This window comes from Colias philodice, chromosome 30 (genome assembly GCF_061535455.1).
Source record: "Colias philodice isolate Cphi_HAF_F1 chromosome 30, ilColPhil1 Martin Lab GWU primary, whole genome shotgun sequence".
NCBI lineage: Eukaryota > Metazoa > Arthropoda > Insecta > Lepidoptera > Pieridae > Colias > Colias philodice.
In genome coordinates, this window is record NC_143115.1 from 3,632,036 (window position 1) to 3,653,377 (window position 21,342).

Below are 21,342 nucleotides of genomic sequence, written 5' to 3' on the forward strand. Positions count from 1 at the left end.
TAACTTTTCTACTTTCACCACTACCACCAAACTGCACAAAACAAAAAATCTTACGCAACTCTCACGTGAACTCCATATTTTAACTACACATGATCAAATCAATCGTGACCACATCAAAGACTCTTGGCCACGTGCTATATCGTGGCATAGCTCCAGAAATCACTGCCAAGTTGGTACAAGGTATGACATCAGGGGGATTTCTGTGAAGCACCAATTTTTCTTCATTCTACGCATCTTTGTTACAGATTTCCTCAAGTATTTGTCGTTATTCTGCTTTGTATTTGACGCGTCTTTGTTACTAATTTTATGATGTTTTTGTTGAATGAAGATTTTGATGAAATGATATTTGATGAAATGATCTAAGGCCAATTAAATCCTTCTTTCCTTGTCTGAGGCCGACAGTTTTGGAATTAGTTATCTTTTCTTAATGTATTTCTCGAGTATCAGCGATATTTTATGTGTCTTTGTTATAAATGTTTCTTCGTCTACTATATTGTATTTGTTTTAAGGTGTACCAGCTTCATGTTTATGTCGTATAATCCTCATTATAACTTAATGATTTATTCATAAAACACGGTTTTTGGACTTTATATTGTTTTGGAATTTGGCAGCGTACAGAAGGTTGATCACACAATCTACTAATAATATTATAAATGCGAAAGTTTGTGAGGATGGATGTGTATGTGTATGTTTGTTACTCTATCACGCAAATACTACTGAACCGATTGAAATGAAATTAAGCACACATATAGAGGGTGACTTAGATTAACACATAGGATAGGTTTTATCCCGAAAATCCCACGGAAACGGGAACTATGCGGGTTTTTCTTTGAAAACGCGGGCGAAGCCGCAGGTGGAAAGCTCATAAACCGTGCCACGGACCTTCTATGAGGGTACAGGCCACAATCCTGGCCATGTGCAGCAGATGTCACATGTCGTCGAACTTTAAATCTTTGACATGCCGGTTTAAAACGCAAAATGGCCTAGCATGTGTAGCAATACATTTGTTTAGATTTCATCAGCTGTTATCATGCGCCTTTGGCTATCGGAACAAGACAATATGGAGCCAAATGATTTTTCACCTGAGATTCTTAAGCGATGATTGATGATTGCTTGTCTCTTTCTATCTCGCTTCATTTAAAAGTGACAGCTTATGTAAACATGATTTGACATCGAACTTGGCTGCGTTATGAATGCGGAATGATCTTGTGATACTATTGCACGCCTCATAAGCGAAGCGTTGAGGTGGGTACTACTGTCACTTCGCGCAAAACATCTGATTTTTCAAACTTAAAATGTCTTTATGTATCATACATTGCACTTGTAAGATAATACATACACACACATATTAAGAAAAAACACTATTTTTAACGTTCATGATATTTTTGATGTCATTTTTATTATTTAAACTAGTTAAAAAACAGTTTAAAAAAGTTCTGTCTTGGACGTCCGTGTGTCTGTATGTGCGGATCCTTTTTCTTGTTAACACGATAGCGACCGAAATACTTTACTAATCGAGTCTTTTTTTTCTCTTACGCTTGAGTATGCTCAGGAATAGAACCCTTTCATTTTTCAGGGTCTGATTCGATGTGGTTTAATTGTTATTAAATAAACAAAAATAATAATTAATAAATATTTATTAAAAAAAAATTATGAGGCGTGCACTTTTGGATTTTCCAAATTATTTATTGTTATTGTTGATAATTTAGATATCTATATGTATAGTTATAGTAAATTGCCCTACGCGTCTGTCTGTCTCTTTAAAGCTTGTAGAATGTTTTCAAGTTATTTGGGAACATTTCCGATGAGTGAAAGGCATTGCGCTACTAGATTAACTAAATATTGCTTACACTACAATATTTTTTTCAGGCATTTAGTAGAATGGTCTATATTGATTAATATTATCAAATCAAGAGAAATCGCGGCCAATAGCTAGTTTATAATCTTCAAATAAACTTGGCGACACTACAAACTATAACACCGTTTACTTTATGTAATTATTTACGATAAATAGGAACTGATCGTCGATGAAATTATATGAATGACGTCTTTACAAGGTCATCTTAGACGTCGTGTCTTAGAAGCGTCTGCCAATGTGAGCACTGTTGCTATAGAAACCTGTATAGTTTGACATCAGATTCGTTGAAATAACCTTGCAATGGAGTTATGTATTTGGATGAAAATACTGCTTTTTATGTAGGTATTAATATCGTCAAATTATTTAAATTTATTGCTTCTTTCATATTCTTACAATAGCATAGCCTGTTTATTCTAAAAAATAAACAGAAAAAGTAATAATTCATGGAAAATTTCGAAGCTAAACATTTCATACAAATAAGTACAAAAATGTCTGCAAGTACCAAGGCAACGCATGAAGTCTGACTATCAAAATGGCCGCTTAAAATAGAATCCAGACGTTGACCCCGGCCATGACACTAAACTTTTTGGCATCGTTACACGTATTTCTGGAAAAACGGGGCAATACTCTACGCAGCAAGTCTAATTAAACAACAAAAAATTTTTATTAGTTATATCACTTTTAGAGCAGATTTTAACGATTTCGTGTGTTGGATCTGTCTCCGTTTGAATTTGGATTATATCTGTAAAAATTAAAAAAAGAAATCGAAAAAAAAATATACCGAACGGAGTCTCTTTTAATTTTCGGTGAATCGTGTAAAATAAAATTGTACTTAGTTGTTCACATATAGTATAGACTAGCTTCCGCTCGCGACTCCGTCCGCGCGGAAAAATTAAGATTTATTTATTTCTACGTATTTTTCCGGGATAAAAAGTATCCTATTTTATGCCCAGGATAATAAGGTATAATTATACCAAGTTTCATCGAAATCGAACTGTTAGTTTTTACGTGATGCCTTCACATACAGACAGACAGACAGACAAAAATTTTTTTAATCACATATTTGGGTTTGGTATCGACCCAGTAACACCCCCTGCTATTTATTTTTTCAATATTTTCAATGTACAGAATTGACCTTTCTACAGATTTATTATATGTATAGATATTGAAGGACACTAATGGTATTTAACAATATTTCTTTGTGAATTTGTAAAAATTGTAAAGTTAATTGAAAGCATTTTATATTAGCAGCGATTTGTTGCGATCACACCAAAAGTATAGGCCTATATAATTTATCACATGGATTTCCTAGTTCCTACCCATATAGTGGACAAAGTAGCAGGCAGACGCATTAAACACTTGCAACCAGAACAAAGTAATATTAAGTTCAAAATATTTATAATCCGCAACACAAAGGCGTAGGCGTGTGTTTATAAACGCACGCTCGAAATAAACGCCCCTGTTTACATGCTCTTTGAATGGGATTAATCAGGATTAATGAATGTTTTCCCTACCTAAATACGTTTCTGTTTGCGATTTATTTGAGTTAGTGGGGCATAAGATATAATAATTATTAATATACTCTATGGAAAAGTGTCAGACCTGTCAGACTGTTTATATGGTCTGGTTGTTAGTCCATTCAAAATTTGTCTTTATTCTCGATTCCGAGAGGTATAACATTCGAATTAAGATGATCGACTTTTTTTAATGATTATCAATAAAAGACTGTCTATCAACTTAATTTCGCTCCGTACGACTGTTTAAGTTTCATTGTAACTTTTTTGAAGTGAAAACTTCTTTAGCGGCGTTGGGTATAAAATCGTAAACTCGCGTCAGGACACGTGACCTGGGGGGTAACCGGCACCTTTAGAATAACAGTCTTATTATGGGTACGTTTTGTTGCGTTCACAAACTAATCTTACTTTTTTGGCACCGGGACCTTCTAAAACATATGTAAACCAATTGCAACAAGACTGTTTCGAGCGGTTTCGAGACGTCAATCGAAAAATTGGAACCGGCACGCTCTCTTTGACATTTAGCATTCTTGTTATAATGTCAATAATGACAGTTTTAAGCAATTTTAGTGAAGTTGTAAATATGGAACTTTTATAACATTATTTTGAATATTATTAAAAGAATACACATCAAATTTAAGTGAGACGTATGTAGTTGGAAATCTATTTAAGAAATGAAGCTTTTAAAGAAGATAATACATTTATTAAACTAAAAATGCAAAATTAACATAACTACATCGGGTTGTTCCAAGAAAAGGCTTCAAACCTTTTGATTTAAGAAGAATCGTGTAAATAATTTATTATTGCGAAGTGCGCAATCATCACGAGTCTCTGTGAGATATGGGGGCATCATATGAACAATCTTAAAATACAATTATAACCTACAGATTTATGTGTGTAAGATAAAAGTAATGTAAGTACCATACCCAATGCAAATCTTAAGAGAATATTTAAAAATACCACTTGTTATTTCTCTATATAATAAAATGCAACCCTACTTATTCTCTAAACATAAATTTTATCTAATACCTACTCAATGTAAATCTATAAAAGATTCTTTATTATTTCTTCTTGATTCAATATATTTTATCATGTTATATTATTTATATGTATAATAAAACACTTAAAAGTAAATCTACACTCAAATGCACTACTTATACTTATGTTAGGGATCTCATTTAATTTTGAGAAGTAATACCATTATTTATTTCCAGGTTCTACAATCAATTCCGAGCACTAGGGATAAGATTACCCAGCGTAACCACATGGAAGCATTGATAGTATTCAAGAAGCTATAAAGTGCCAGCGCAACATGAATACCTATATTTTTTTCAATAGGAAGCAATATCATGCTTTAGATGTATTAGTGCAATTAAAAACATATTTTATAAATCCAAAATCTTTATTTAGTCCTTTTTATTTATTCATTGACAAAACATTTGCTCCTTTACTTCTCTTGATAACATTTATATATATAAAAAAATGTAATAAAACATGGAATTATTTGAAAATAGATTCCATTCTATTTTGATTAAATATTAATTAAAAACAATTAGGTATATTACTCAAATCCAAATTTGTAAGTAAATAGCATATTAAAAAGACCCTTGATTAAAAAAATAAAGTCTTATTTATAATACCAGCCTTTAAAACTTAAAATGCAATAAATAAAAACTTTATATTTACATCACAATGAATAATTGCAGCACTAATAGTTTAATGATATTTATATTTTTATTTTAAATTTAAATCAATTATTGTATTTGCATAATATAGAGTAGATAAATAATTTAAAAACTTGCAGTACTTATGTATACTTTATTTCATTTTTATTAAACTTAAAATGAAAACAATGTAGGTACTATATTAAGGTACAATTAAATTTTTACATTTTCAGATGTATGATACAAATATGAATATTTTAAGTGTAGACTGTAGACATGGTGGCGCCTCCCCCAACTTGAAGTTCTCACTACCACATGATCATCTCCCAAGCCGGTACTTCCTTGTTCAATGTTTGGGCAAGCCGGCAATCAACACAACTGTGAAAGATAAATTGGATTTAAACTGATTCTTTGTTGCTTTAAAATTTAATAAGTACATTTAATATGTTTCTTTTATTATTAAAGGGCTTGTCATGGTGTATGTAAACGTCTAAAAAGAAGTTTTTTAAACAATGTCGGTATGGTTTGTTAATTATACCTTATTTGTTAATCATTTTTCAAGTATTTTAACGTTTTAGTTGTTTATCTTGCAATTCTTAATATCGTATTAAAAAAAAGTTAAATGTGTAGGTGTGTAATTCCTTACAAAACTGTTAATATAAGTAGCTTCTAACCAAACATAGATAGATTTGCTTATAAATTAATATAAATATTTACTTTTGACCAGCTGCTCTAGTTTTTGTGAACTCCCAAATCATTTGCACTTAAACTTTCAGCAGAGAATTCTATCAACTTCGTCTCATCATAACTTTTACCTTGTTGGGAGTTATTTATGTATCTATCTTTGTCTTTGTAACTTCGGGTTCAGGGAGCTTCGCGCACTCTGCACAATGTTCTGCTGCAAGTTAAATAAAAATTACTTCAATTAAGTAACAATAATCAAAACAGACGAAATTATGCAAAAACCAAAACTTTACTCGTAAAAATATATCTCTGTAGTCTGTAATCATAAATCGTCCTTACTCGTACTTTATCTTACCTTGCTATTTCAATATTGCTTTTTCGCACTTTCTCATTTATCCAGAGATGAGATTCACATATTTAAGTTTAAGTTTTTCTGAAATTTTTATGAATTATGAGGACAGTGACATGACATTTTGATTTTTGACGTTTAATGTTCGATACAAATCATTACGACTTGGCCTAAAAGCCTCGTAGCCAAGCCATTAATCTTAAAAAAATAGACAAAACTTCGGAATTCATTCGGTCATTGGACATTGTAGGCAATCGTATAGTAATCATGTTTTAAAGGCTCGCGGTACCAAAATAAAGTAAGATTATTTTGTGAACTCAACAAAACAAGGTTGTTATTATAAAAATGGCGGTGATTGAAAATTAATTATTAAACGTCAAAAATCCAAATGTCATAATCACTGACCTCGTATTATTATCTAAAATTTGGATAAATCAAATTGAAAAATTGCGAAAGATAAGTAATATGCATTAAAGAATGCATGAAAGAGCAATTGAAATAGCAAGGTAAGATAATATACGAGTAATAAATATATCTAAAACATTGGACGATTTATGATTACACAGATATATTTTTACGAATAAAGTATTGGTTTTTGCATGATTTCGTCTGTTTTGATTATTGTTACTTAATTGAAGTAATTTTTATTTAACTTGCAGCAGAACATTGTGCAGAGTGCGCGAAGCTCCCTGATCCTGAAGTTACAAAGACAAAGGTACATAAATAACTCCCAACGAGTTAAAAGTTATGCTGAGATGAAGTTGATAGAATTCTCTGAAAGTATAAGTGCAAATGATTTGGGAGTTCACAAAAACTAGAGCAGCTGGTCAAAAGTAAATATTTATATTAATTTATAAGCATGTTTCATGTTTGGTTAGAAGCTACTTATATTAAAAGTTTTCTAAGGCATTGTACCTACACATTTAAGTTTTTTTTAATACAATATTAAGAATTGCAAGATAAACAACTAAAACGTTGAAATACTTAAAAATGATTAACAAATAAGGTATTTAACAAACCATACCGACATTGTTTAAAAAACTTCTTTTTAGACGTTTACATACACCATGACAAGCCCTTTAATTAAATGTACATATTAAATTTTAAAGCAACAAAGAATCAGTTTAAATCCAATTTATCTTTCACAGTTGTGTTGATTGCCGGCTTGCCCAAACATTGAACAAGGAAGTACCGGCTTGGGAGATGATCATGTGGTAGTGAGAACTTCAAGTTGGGGGAGGCGCCACCATGTCTACAGTCTACACTTAAAATATTCATATTTGTATCATACATCTGAAAATGTAAAAATTTAATTGTACCTTAATATAGTACCTACATTGTTTTCATTTTAAGTTTAATAAAAATGAAATAAAGTATACATAAGTACTGCAAGTTTTTAAATTATTTATCTACTCTATATTATGCAAATACAATAATTGATTTAAATTTAAAATAAAAATATAAATACCATTAAACTATTAGTGCTGGAATTATTCATTGTGATGTAAATATAAAGTTTTTATTTATTGCATTTTAAGTTTTAAAGGCTGATACTATAAATAAAACTTAATTTTTTTAATCAAGGGTGTTTTTAATATGCTATTTACTTACAAATTTGGATTTGAGTTATATATCTACCTAATTGTTTTTAATAAATATTTAAGTTAAATAGAATTGAATCTAATTTCGAATACTTCCATGTTTTATCACTTTTTTTTATATAAATGATATCAAGAGAAGTAAAGGAGCAAATGATTTGTCAATAAATAAATAAAAAGGACTAAATAAAGATTTTGGATTTATAAATGTTTTTTATTGCACTTAAACATTTAAAGTATGATATTGCTTCCTATTGAAAAAAATATATTCATGTTGCGCTGGCACTATGGCTTCTTGAATACTATCAATGCTTCCATGTGGTTACTCTGGGTAATCTTATTCCTTGTGCTCGGAATTGATTGTAGAATCTGGAAATAAATAATAGTTTTATTTCTCAAAATTAAATGAGATCCTTAACAACAGACTACATAAGTATAATATGGGTAGTGCATTTGAGTGTAGATTTACTTTTATAGTCTTATATTCTATATAGGTAAATAATAACATGATAAAATATATTGAATTATGAAGAAATAATAAACAATCATTTTATAGATTTACATTAAGTATTAGATAAAATTTATGTTTAGGGAATAAGTAGAGTTGCATTTTATTATACAGAGAAATAACAAGTGGAGAATGTGTATTGTGTACTTATACAGACGTATTTTTAAATAGATTTGCATTGGGTATGGTACTTACATTACTTTTATCTTACACAGATAAATCTGTAGGTTATATTGTATTTTCAAATTGTTCATATGATGCCCCCATATCTCATAGGGATTCGTGATGATTACGCAGTTGTTTACTATTTAGGTACACGATTCTTCTTAAATCAAAAGGTTTGAAGCCTTTTCTTCGAACAAGCCGATGTAAAGTTCTATTATTATCTGATAACTGTCAAATTGTCAAATAGATCGCAGTTCGCACCGGTCCCAATAATTGAGTGAACTATTACGAGTGACGTCATCAAAATTGCTAGAAAAACAAAATCAGTTTAACGCTGCAATAAGCTTGCGTTAAGGGTCTCACGGTACGAAAAGACATAGTAATGTTATAATAAGCTTGCTATAAGAGATGCCGGTTACCCCCCTGATCGAAAAAGCGTAAGACGGATACCATTCCAAAATATCAAACATGCTCAACGTTAATAATCAAGTTTTCACTTCTGCCGGCACTCCCGAGTCCCGGAGTGCAACCCGTCTTTTTGAAGTGAAAACTTCTTTAGCGGCGTTGGGTATAAAATCTTAAACTCGCGTTAGGACACGTCGTGGCCTGATCGAAAAAGCGTAAGACGGATTTTTTTAGCCCTTATAGACGGATACCATTCCAAAATATCAAACATGCTGAACGTTAATAATCAAGTTTTCACTTCTGCCGGCACTCCCGGAGTGTAACCCGTCTTTTTTTTTAATAAAGTTTGTGCAGGTTCTGGCTTTATACATTTACGTATCAAAAAATTTTTATCATAGTTACAACAAGACATCTGCATTCCAACATTTCAATAATAAATCGCATAAATTTATATTTGTTTTGAATCGATGTTTGGTTATTAGAATATAATATAGGTTCACGCTTGGTTCACGCAATAGGCTGTCTTTTATCTCGATGATATATAGATATGTATAGGAATGAGTTATCGTTATTTCTCTAATACTAATATAATGTGGTTTTCTCTAATGTATTTTTCATCGCCATCTTGATCTATCGTTGTTGAAATGATCGAATTTAGAATTATTAGTCTAACGCATGTTATTTCAATAATTAATTATAGTTATAGCGAGCGTGTGCGGTTCATTTCGTGATAAAAATTTCAAATTCATAAATTAATAAGTCCAATACGATTATAACATAATTTATGGATATAATTTAATCCATTTTTCGATCACAACACAACATGCCTAGTCCTATTATTTTATTTATTAAATATCTCATATAACTCAAAATGGCATGCAATATTTCAATATTAATTTAGCACCAAAATTATAATTAAATAGATTTCAGACTTACCGAATTGCAGTCAACTTCAAATTTCAAAACAAAACACGCGCACAAAGCTTTTGTCAAAAATATCTTGGAAAAAAAACACTTCGCTGTTCGCGCGCTTTTTTTGACAGCAATGACCGAAGAACACGAGGGTGCAGATAAAACAAAACGTTCAATAATACAGATTATTAATATCAGAGATGCGACGTCCGTTCAGTAACTTGATCAAATTGGAACTGTTGTTGCAACATGAAAGTTTTGTTCTGGAGAAAAGCCAATATGGCGATTTGCCAAGTACGAAGTACGAATTGATTATAGGGTAAATGTCATGAAAGGATTACAAAAACATTAACTACATATTAACGCGCATGAAACTTGTCATTAATAAATTGAAATTTTTTAATGTATTTAAAACGCGAATGTTATTGATTATATTGTTAATCCTAACTTTTCGAATACCTTTCAGCTCGTGGCAGACGCAGACAGGCTGGCGTAAACCAAACAAGAAAATACTTTCGCCTTGTATTCGTACATAAAGATGATGTGTAAGTTGAAAGAAAATATACGTAAAGTGTACCTATATTTTATTAGAACGCAATTATAAAAAAAGTCGGATTAGTTACACCACTTAACTCAAGAGTCAAGAATGGTTGAAGTGATATATAAAATATTTTGTATTGATTAATATTAAAGCTACAATGTATCATCAATTTCAGTTATGCAGAAAATAATAATTTCGAAGAATTTAGGTTATTTAATTAGTTTCAAAACTTCACATATTAGTTTTAATAAAAATTTCCATACATATTATTTCATGGGCATGTCAAGATGATGTTAAACTATATAATTATTTTAGGTAAATTATCTATAAACGCAAATTAAATCGGAAAACACTCTGCCATCCATAAAACTTAGGTAGCAAGATCATGATAATATTGAATATTGTATGCTATATAGATTAGAAATAAACTGAATTGACATGAAACCATTATTTTTTTTTACGTAAGGAAATGACCATTATTGGTGTATTTACCCTACCCAGCTCACGTGAAACACCAAACAACGCACTTTATGTACCTTCAAACAAAGATCCTATCGACACTGAATAGGAATGTTCCCGACTTTATTTCAAAAAAGCACTCATATATATTTTGTGATGTGAAATGGCGTCGCAGATATGAAAACTGGAGATAAAAGAAATTATCTATATCTATACTAATATTATAAAGAGGAAAAGTTTGTAAGTATGTATGTAAGTATGTATGTATGTATGGTTTTCACGCAAAAACTACTGGACCGATTTCAAAAATTCTTTCACCATTAGAAAGCTGCATCTTTACTGAGCAACATAGGCTATATTGCATTTTCAAAAAAATTAGAGATCCTTACCAAAAATGCAATAATGTAACCCAAGGTGTAAAAAAATCCTCAATAAAACTTCTGTCATCGCGTGCGCTGCGGAATCTATTGAAGATAGAACAAAAAAATGTTCTACAGTATTATAGAATGGATCAATATCTACAAGAAAGTCCGCGATAGCCGATACCATGGGCCTTAGACAAAGTAACAATTACAAAACGATAACGAAGTTAGAAATCGCAAAAATGTATGGGATTGACATTAGATAGACCACGTGATCTAACGCGGCGTATGTCAATCCCATACATTTTTGCGATTTCTAACTTCGTTATCGTTTTGTAATTGTTACTTTGTCTACTGGGCCATATGTCCATCTTCAGTAGTTATGTTACTACAACAACTTTTTTACGTTTTCAAAGTAAATAGAAGTGCCGACAGTAATCAAACCATGTTATCCATATACATATATTAATCCTTATCCCATTAAATGATGTTTTATTATAGACTGTTTCAATACCAGCAAAATACTTTTTAAATGAAAAGAATTGGATATTCCATTCAAAAGATACCTATAACGAATTTAAAAGTGTCAATCTACAGAAAATAGTAGGTATACTGTTCGAGCAGGCCGTAGTGCGGGGGTCACGGAGGAATTCTACCAATATGCGTCTTGACGGAACACAGTGGGGTTTTGGTCGGTAGGAATCCGATATAACCCACGGCCCCTCCCCTGGAGGCCGTGGGTATCTATGAAAGATTTCCCCACTAAAACAAAAAAAAAAAGGCCGTAGTGCGGGACGGGGTAAAGGTGATTTTCATGTCCGACCTATAGTAGACTTTTCACTGTAAAGATATCGCTATCTATGCGGGTGAAACCGCAGGGCATTGCTAGTAATTAATAATTCTTGTAACTTGTATTTTTTTTCTATGTTTACAGTTCTATAATATTCAACATGTTGTTTTAGAAAAACCTAATCTGATATCTTCTTCCCTGTTAATTTTTTATGTAAAATGCTTGAAAAATCTATATGTATAACTGTCTCCTTGGTACAGTGGTGGACGCGTGAGCTTAGAACCGAGGGGCCTGGGTTCGATTCCCGGTGGAGACGAAGAAAAAATATATCTCGGTCTGGCAGGACACAGAAGGTTGATCACCTACTTGTCCCTAAAAAAAAAAAATAGGATAGTTTTATTCCGGAAGTCCCACGGGAACGGAACTACGCGGATTTTTCTTTAACTACGCGGGCGAAGCTGCTAGCGGAAAGCAAGTATGTTTAACTAAATTTTAACAAAAAACTAACACATATTAGCAAAACATTTACATTTACAGCTATAATTTTTTCATTTATAACATTAAATAATTCTACACAGATTTTTAGATATTTGATTCAATACAAGATATCTCTAGATTTTATCGATGTGTGTATTAGTTTTTCTATCATGCTCTGTGTAACTTACCTGCTAGTTAAAAGAAACATCAACTCTGCGAATTTCAACCTTCTAATACGACTATTTTTCCACTATTTTGTATGAACTGCCATCTCTATTCATAAGCAATGACATCAACCACTGAGCTGTAGGGCACAGGCGATCGCAATTCGCAATATGATGGTGAAGGAAATAATTTAGACGAATTAAATTCCGTTTAGCGGCTGTATTGGATTATGGTGGTATTCGGTTAGGTTGGTAGCACACTGGGTTACAAATTCCATTGAGAATTTTTTTATACTTACTATGTTTATTAAAAACTAACTATGCCTCGCGGTATTGCCCGCGTGGCTTCGCTCCTGTTGGTCTTAGCATGATGATATATCCTATATAAGCCTTTCTCGATAAATGGGCTAACTAACACCGAATTAGTTTTTCAAATCGGACCAGTAGTTCCTGACTCAGGAATCCTGAGATTAGCGCGTTCAAACAAACAAACTTCTCAGTTTTATAATATTAGTATAGATAAAAATGTCACCTTAATAAGTAATTCTGACTTACGTATTCTAGCATCTTAGATAAATATTTTCTACAAACGACATATACCTACAATTGTATCAAAATCCGTTCAGTCATCAGTGGGTATCGCTTGAAAGGGTACCTAACATACATATGGAACATTTGTACGAAAATTTCGTGTTTATAATATTAGTAGGATAGGAAGTTGGTAAGTGTAGAATAGATATAAAGTTCCCAGTGTACACCAACCCTAACTCACCCTTAGGCTTTGCCATATTTCCACCGTTCCGGCAGAGACACCTCAACAGTTGGCCAGTTGCAAGCAAACCGCAAGGTAAGATTAACACGGTCTTTTAGTTTATTAATGAAGCCTGTTTTTATTACATATTAAAGGGAAGACATTTTTTTTGTAATTTGTTTATTACGTTTTCAAGACAAATTAACCGAACTTAAAAATTTATATAAATTCAAAATCTAAAAACGCGAATTCATGCAAACATAGTTTCAGCATACATAGGTACTATTACAACCATGGCTATTTCAAACAAACATTTATTTATTCAATTAGACTTATTTTAGAAGCACTTTCGAATCGTCATTACATATTTATAACATTTACCACCGATTCGGATAGCAGCATCTATGGAGAAGAAACGGCAAGAAAGTCCATAGTTTTTCTTTTAAAATTGTCAATATTACAATTCAATTTTACATAATATGTACAGTGCGACACAAAAGAGATGAAAATAAATGAGGGCGCCACCGTCGCTCATATAGCAACACTGATACTGCGACGCAAGCGATCTTGATACTATAGAATAAAAATCCAAAAATCTATATAATATAATCTAAAATAAATACCGCGATTTAAACCGTTATAATTGTTTCATTGTAGCAATAGTGTAAAATATTTAAGACAAAAATACATTAGTATTTTAATTGACCTAACTACCTAGGTCAAATTTTACTTAAATGTATTTGGAATTAGTTATTTTATAAAAATCGGTCAAGTGTTTAGACTGCAGAGGCGCACATAGAATCAAACATACAAACAAACAAGCATACATGCAGCTCAAACACATTACCCTCTTTCTGGGTCCGTCGGGTAGAAAAAAACAAGGCGATTTGAAAACCACATATTTTTATTTTTTTTGTAGATAAATTTTGTACATTAATATAATTCATCAAAATTTAAATATTCTACTCCTTCAAAGGACTGATCATCAATCTGTTTCGAAGTACTGGCAAGAGGGTACGCGGCATCTTCAGTATCTGTAAATATGATACAGTAAATATGATTTTTTTTCTTATGGTTTGATTGATTAATAGATAGATAGCTGTATGAAAACAGTTATCACTATACTATGTAGTAAAATTTAAACTAGGTACTTTATTTGAGGCTGGTTGGATTGGATATAACTTCTTGACTCAAATTGTGCTGGTCGCACTATAAAAACTAGTTTTTGTTTACATACAAATAACCTCAAATTAAATTGCGAAAACGTAATAATCGCCATACATACATACATTAAACACTCGTCACTAATGGAATATTCTATTTTACGTAGTACTGAGCAAAAATAAATGGAATCTCACCGGTATATTCTGATGTACGTTTGTAAACGTTTTCCAAATCAGTCAATAAATTTCCAGCTTGAAATTCGGACAAACACCGAATAAAAACTTTATACACCACATCACGGACACCGCTACGTTTAACCTTTTTCATGATGACTCCTTTTTTATTTAAATTTCTTGTTCTAAATAACAATTTTATCTCAATAATTCTCCACTTCACGAAAAAAACAAAAAATTTTTATTCAACTTGACAGCTACATTGCCAATTCAGGGTTGCCAGGTAATGAAAAACGAATTAGTTCCAAAATAATTAATTTCATCTCTTTTATGTCGTACTATAACTTATATCTAACTACATATTGCGTTCATAATATGAATTTGCCAGTCAATTCAATTCACAGCGTAAACTGTCTGGAAGTAGGAGGTCGTATAAATACCTACGGATTGATTGGATTATTTTGAACCTTGGTACCGACTACCGATTACCGAAATAATATAATAAAACGGATTAACAGATAGACTACAATAATTTCACGCGTGTGATATTAGTTATTAGTTATTACCTACCGATTATTGAGTCGGTCCTAAGCGTAAAGCGTAAAGTTAAAAAAATGTGTGCGTGTAGGTACACACGTAAGAAGTGAAACTTCTTTATGACCTTATTTTTCAAAAAATAATTTACTATATGCAACTTTACAGAAATACGTCGAATCACGCGTGGTAGGGATAAGAAAAAGATGGCGCGTAACGGAAAAATGTCACGCGTAACGAAAAAATGTTCACAAAATTTTTTTCCAACCCCGATAAAGAAGTTTCACTTCAATTAAAATTCAGTAATTGTTATTTTATTTTATAGTCCGATATATTATAATAAACTGTTGGTTGAAAGCTAGAGGCATAATACATTTGACGTGACGCGTGGATTCCGTAAAAAGTTTATTCTATGTGTGTTAGTTCGGTTTTCTTTATTACCAGTCTATGTCTGATTATCCGAATCGACCCTGGTTCCAATTAATTCGAATCAAGATTCCAATAATCGGCTTTATCTATACAAAATATGTCTACTAATGTACTAATAATATTATAAAGCTGAAGAGTTTGTTTGTTTGTTTGAACGCGCTAATCTCGGGAACTACTGGTCCGATTTGAAAAATTCTTTCGTTGTTAGTTAGCCCATTTATCGATGAAGGTTGTAGGTGTATCATCTCTGCGGGTAAAACCGCGGAGCACAGCTAGTATAGTATTATATAACTATTAAACCCCAGATGGTCTATCGCCGCCCTGACTCCATCCCACTACCAACGGTATGGCACCGTTTCACAGCACGCGGCACAAACTTCAGGGTTCAGGACCTGATGGAAGACCAGGTGGGAACAGCAGTTCAGCTCCTGGTGAAGTACTTCATGGCTGATGAGCCACCATGCAAGTATATAGGTAATACATGCGCCTGGGTAAAAAATTAGCAACATTTGATGTAATCATTTTTTTGGAAGGCGTTGAAATTTATTTATTTATTTATTTATTTTTATTTATTACCTACCTTTTTTTCAAACATTTTAATTTTTCACGTTAACGTAACGTTAGTATTAATAGTTCATTTGAAACATACAAAAAATACTATAAAATTCAAACAATTCATACGAGATCGATTTTTTTCGAATATTATATTATTATATAAGTATAATAATATTATATAAGTATAATAAGTATAATATAAGTATAATAATATTATAATCAAAATCCTTACACGAAAAATAATTAAGTACTTACTTGTTTTGCAATGTCAAGAAATCTTCCTTCATGCTGCGTTAAAAATGTATTTATTTAATTCAGGTATCCACAAATACCCAACGGCACAAGCGAATTTGGAGAAATTGTGGCGTGATACCATCAAAGACAAGTTGTCTCTAGTTTGTGTAGAAGACACAGACAAACCGACAAAAATTATCAGCGTCAACGTGTTAACAGTAGCTTCGAAGGACGACAAAGAAGAACCATTCAAAGTGAGAAACGTCAATGTGAAATTTGCCGCCATTTTTTTTTTTGGTATGAGCCCATGTATCAGCCTATGTTTTTTTTGTCAGTAGAGATTTTTTATTGGTAATTTTATTTTTATAATTTTATTCTTTTCAGATCGATGCTTATGATGTTTATTTTATTTTAAATTTGCTGCCGTGGAGATACATATATAAGTAGGTAAACTACAAAGTTTTTTATTTATTAGCACAAATTACATACCTAGGTACCTATTATTATTAATAATATCATAATGGTATTGTCTCTTTTTTTATTATTTTATCTTGCTTGCGTATGTTATGTTGAATCGTACGTAAGAAATATTTTTTTAAGCTATTGCATAGCTTCTATCGCAGGTCTTGAGCGCGGGGACCGAATCTAGAAATTCCGTAACGAAAAAAACCTCACGCTCCCCACTCCGACGGGCGGAGGTGTGGCTTGAAGGAATGCTATGCAATAGCTTTACCGCGGCAGTCCCACTCCCCGAGTGCCACACGTTTTTTTTTGATTCAACAGAGCGAAGACAAGATCTGGGCCAAGTTATTCGGCGCTGTTGACATGGTTTCCCGTGGAGTCGATATCTTCGAGCGTTTTGGTGTGAATCAGTACTTGACAGCTTATGGGCTGGTGGTAGACCCAGCTTGGAGAGGCTTGGCGATTGGCAAGGAGATGCTTCTTGCGCGGTAATATTATTACAACTCAAAAAACGTGTTCTGTTGTCTGTGTTCAATTGTTTTTATCAAGGTTTTTATCCACAGAACAGTTTTTATCCTATAATTCCAAAAAGGGAGTAACTATATATTTAGATCGTTTTGCTAAGCGTTTTGCAATATGTTTTTATTTCTCTAAAGAGTATTCTTATAAGTTTGTATGTTATTGATTTGACTTTAATACCTACTGGCAGCAAAAAAAAATGTTAAATTGACAGTAAAATATAAAATCAATCAAAATTACCACCAATGTTTGTGAATCCATCCAAATTGTAAACAAAAATGAAAAATCCACCCCGTAAGCAAAAACGCTGTATTTGCGACACCGAGGGCCTACTAAAACGCATCACAGGGCACCCACCTCCGTTGCAATCTACGGAAATAAATAAAATACGCCTTGGTCTCTTCACTGAGAGGAATTCTGATGGCACTGCTTATTTAGTACTACGAGGTAATGACATCTACGATCGGTATAAAAAACGCATTTGTGACGCTGATATTCGTGCAATATATTTATATATACGGGATACTCCGAAGCGTATCACAAGGCTCGATTTAGCGTACAATAAAATAACAGACGTCGGCTTCTTCAAACTATTGAAGAAACTACTCGTGAAAGGCCGATCGAGCATTATAAACTTGAACATCATGAACAACAATTTAACGGAGGCGTCCATTTTGAATTTATCAAAATACGCGGAGTTTTTGAAACTCAAATATCTAAGGATCAATGGAAACGATTTCGGCGCAAAGGGTGGTGAATATTTCGCAGATTTTCTCGTTAAAAACAAAAGTCTTGAGTACTGTGATATCGGTGAAACAGGACAGACGCTTACAAGCATAGCCCATATCATTACGGCTTTGAGAATCGACCACGGCGCGAACAGAACTTTGAAGGTACTCGATTTGAGTCGAGTTGTACCATTGTTTAATCGATATTCATATGAAACAAAGTGGCTTGCCTATCACATAGAATACCTGTTAGAGAGAAATAAAACTATCATCGAATTGCATCTGCAAAAGAATGAATTCATCGGGCATGATGTAGAATATTTTATACGTGGTCTACGCAAAAATAACACTTTACTATACTTGGATTTAGGATATAATAAAATCGGTGATTATGGAGCAGAGTTATTTGCTGAATATCTTAAAATTAATAATCCTGCTTTAATATTATTAAACATAGCTGGTAATAGTGTTCAAGACACAGGAGCGAAAGCGTTAAGTTTCGGATTACCATTTTCAAAAATACGTGCATTAGATGTATCTTCTAATAAAATAACAGACGACGGCCTCCAGGATTTATTGAACACATTGAAAAAGGCGTATTATTTACGGTTTTTCAACATATTTGGAAATAAGATTGGCCACGAAACCTGTGTTATAATAGAACGAATGTTGTTAAGCGGTGCGTTATTTCAACATACGATAGATGTTACATTATATCAAGTAGATGACGTTTTATATGCAGCGTATTATCCAAACCCTGCTGATAGGAATAAGCACTTATATTATTGTGAAATGGACTTCGGATTCGCACAACCAATCTATCATATTAAACGTAATGTGTTGCCAGAAAAGAGGATCGTAAAAGTTGACTGTAAACAACGACACAAACTTGATAAGACAGACTTTAATAGATTTTAAATGTATTTTTACGTTGTTTTAGTGTAATTATTCTATAATCATGCGCGGAATGTGTTTAATTTTTGTTCTTGTAATTAGTTTTTTATAGGTCAATATTGTGTCTTTTAAAATTTGTAACGTTTAAAAGAAATAAAAATCTTGATAATACAATTTTCCTTTTATTTCAAAATGGCGGTTATAATATTAATTAACACGCTATTAACAGCTGTTCCAAAACATAGAACAATGGCTTTCCGCGGCAGTTTCAAGTACTGTGCAACAAAATGTTGGAACAACATTCCTCCACCCATACGCAACATTTGTTGCAAATCAAGATTCAAAACTGTCTTTCGAGACTACCTTTTAGGAATACAAAAATCCAGTTCCATAATTTTGATATATTTATTTATTTTTCTCTGTTTATTTTTATTAATTTGCACAGTCTTGTTTCTGCCGTGCCGCCGTGGGTTACCACACCTTCTGTGGAATGCTTGTTGGTTCCTGAAGTTTATTATTATTTCTTATATTGTGTATTGCCCTTTCATTTGTGTACCTATATGTTTATTGATATTTTTGATATACTATAATTTTATGAATATTTAACCTTTATCTCCTTTGCATTATCTATTTATTTAAGTTTATTTTAATTTTCTGCCCTCAAGAGGCATTGGCACAATATCAGCGTCGGGGTCTCTTTAAAAACTCTGACATTTATGCTGAGCCAAGGCCTGTTCGTAGAACGCTGTGCACATTGGTTTAATTGTTATACTTTAAATTTTTCTGTGTATGAGTGTTTTCTGTATTGTTTTACTGTGGTTTTACTGCTTTTTGTCTTTTGTGTTTTATTTGTAAGTGTGATTGTGTTCTATGAATAAACGTTTTATCTATCTATCTATCTATCTATTATTAGCTTCACTTGTATGCTTGTACGTAACCAACTCCTTTTTGATGAGTGATAAATTCATTGTAAACAACAATTTTTTTTCAGTATACCGCTCTGCAAGGCCTTAGGCATAAAAGTGACGGCGACAGTTTTCACGGCCGCCGCGTCGCAGTCTGTGGCCAAAAAGGCGGGATTCCATGACGTTTTTGTGATGACGTATGCAGAGTTGGCGCGAAAAGGCTTCAATTTTCCCGGCATTGAAGAAAACACGACTTGTTCTAAATTAATGGCTCTTGTTATTGAATGAATTAATAATTAATTCAACATATGCCTAGATGTAATTGTGTAATGAGTGTTGTTTTGAATGTGATAAAGGTATATAATATCAATGGTTGTTTTGAGTTTATAAATATTTCTAGTCTTTTCGAAAACCATATAGTCCTAATCCATAGTACCTATGCTTGATAACTTGTGCAATGTTCGATGACATTAACAATAACGTAGGTAAAAAAACTTTTTTTGTAACTAGACATTTACGACCATACAAAATATATAAACTAAGACGCTGCAAAATAATAATTTTCATTGAACAATATTTTTCTCATTGCAGAGCGTATTTCGGAAGCACATTGTAAATACGAATTCTTCGTATATCCTTCCGTTTATCCGTTATCGTATGAAAACGTGTGTGCAGGTGTGTGGTGCTGCGTTGAAGTTCTAACTAGTCTGTCAAACGAGCTGTGTCCCGTAAAAACGGCGGCAAATTTAAAAAAAATGCGGTAATTATAGTATCCCTTATACTTTATAGTACTGAAAAATACCGTCATGATAGTAATGTTACAGATATTTCAGAAATAAAGGCAAATACGTAGTGAAAAATAAGTTACAAGCATGTTTTAAGCAAAATGAGCAAAAGGTTTAAACTTTTGACAGATTAATAGTGCTGCCATTATGAAGAAACCAGTAAAATTCTTATAGATTATTAAATTATGGACACGACTTGGTTGATAGGCTTTATTGCGTATTATCTCGAATACATAACTAAGGTTAAAACTTTTAAAGTAAAAAGTTAAATAATAAGAACATATTATTATTATGTATGATTAGCAATGTTATTGTAGTCGTTCAGTCTATTGCACGACTCATGATGCGAAGCATCAGAGAGTGCTTTACGATCGAAAAATTTTTTTGGCCTCATTTTTGCAGCTATTCTTATTATTATAGCCTTGTTAGTTCACGGAATCAAGATATTTTGCATACTTTTGTCGAGATAATTTAATGGAGATTAATCCCATACTTTTTAAAAATTGATTTACTTCAATAGAATTGGAAAAAAACACCGAAATATGTCAAAAAATTTTCCTGTCCGTCATGTGTGAAACCTGAAAACACTATAACTTGTGAAAAAATCCATCATTTGAGTTAATTTTTTTTTTTAATATTCTAATCGACGATTGTAGGTCACTGAATGCGAATGATTAATTAATTCAGTGTCGTTTAATTGCAATTAATAAAAAACGAAAACTACAATAAGTTTTTTTTTTAATATTTCATAATTAAATG

At 32.2% G+C, this 21,342-nt stretch overlaps 3 protein-coding genes and 2 long non-coding RNA genes across 7 annotated transcripts in view; 2 read left to right on the forward strand and 3 right to left on the reverse strand.

The window, feature by feature from the left end:
* The window catches only part of LOC149475466 (uncharacterized), a 66,456-nt gene that overhangs the window by 20,692 nt on the left and 24,422 nt on the right, over window positions 1-21,342 (reverse strand). The window contains exon 1 of one of the 2 annotated variants that reach the window (XM_089713442.1): window positions 9,682-9,907. The exons of the other annotated variant lie outside the window; for it this stretch is intronic. The gene's annotated coding sequence lies outside the window, so the exon portion shown is untranslated. Of the gene's footprint in view, window positions 1-9,681; window positions 9,908-21,342 lie in introns of those variants that run through there. 2 annotated transcript variants of the gene reach the window in all.
* Window positions 5,321-6,323, reverse strand: LOC149475467 (uncharacterized). Of its 2 annotated transcripts, XR_016318042.1 has the most exons (3): window positions 6,076-6,323; window positions 5,754-5,934; window positions 5,321-5,414 (listed from the first exon to the last, which is right to left on the reverse strand). It is a non-coding gene; the product is annotated as an uncharacterized LOC149475467 (long non-coding RNA). The 2 variants fall into 2 exon arrangements; XR_016318041.1 differs by having other exon boundaries at window positions 5,754-6,142.
* On the reverse strand, window positions 7,861-8,848 carry LOC149475468 (uncharacterized). The gene is made up of 2 exons (XR_016318051.1): window positions 8,371-8,848; window positions 7,861-8,036 (listed from the first exon to the last, which is right to left on the reverse strand). It is a non-coding gene; the product is annotated as an uncharacterized LOC149475468 (long non-coding RNA).
* LOC149475469 (uncharacterized) lies at window positions 13,285-20,907 on the forward strand. Its single transcript, XM_089713270.1, has 5 exons — window positions 13,285-13,297; window positions 15,807-15,975; window positions 16,375-16,544; window positions 17,074-17,240; window positions 19,885-20,907. The coding sequence occupies exons 2-5, from the start codon at window positions 15,807-15,809 to the stop codon at window positions 20,084-20,086; spliced, it is 708 nt and encodes a 235-aa protein (XP_089569396.1). The 5' UTR covers window positions 13,285-13,297; the 3' UTR covers window positions 20,087-20,907.
* LOC149475470 (uncharacterized) lies at window positions 17,550-18,987 on the forward strand. The gene has a single exon (XM_089713269.1). The coding sequence runs from the start codon at window positions 17,550-17,552 to the stop codon at window positions 18,915-18,917; it is 1,368 nt and encodes a 455-aa protein (XP_089569395.1). The 3' UTR covers window positions 18,918-18,987.

Coding starts and splice junctions, on each gene's coding strand:
- LOC149475469 (XM_089713270.1), top strand. CDS start 15,807: ATGGTCTATCGCCGCCCTGACTCCATCCCACTACCAACGGTATGGCAC. Junction 15,976..16,374: donor GCCACCATGCAAGTATATAG/GTAATACATGCG, acceptor TATTTAATTCAG/GTATCCACAAATACCCAACG. Junction 17,241..19,884: donor AAGGAGATGCTTCTTGCGCG/GTAATATTATTA, acceptor ATTTTTTTTCAG/TATACCGCTCTGCAAGGCCT.
- LOC149475470 (XM_089713269.1), top strand. CDS start 17,550: ATGAAAAATCCACCCCGTAAGCAAAAACGCTGTATTTGCGACACCGAG.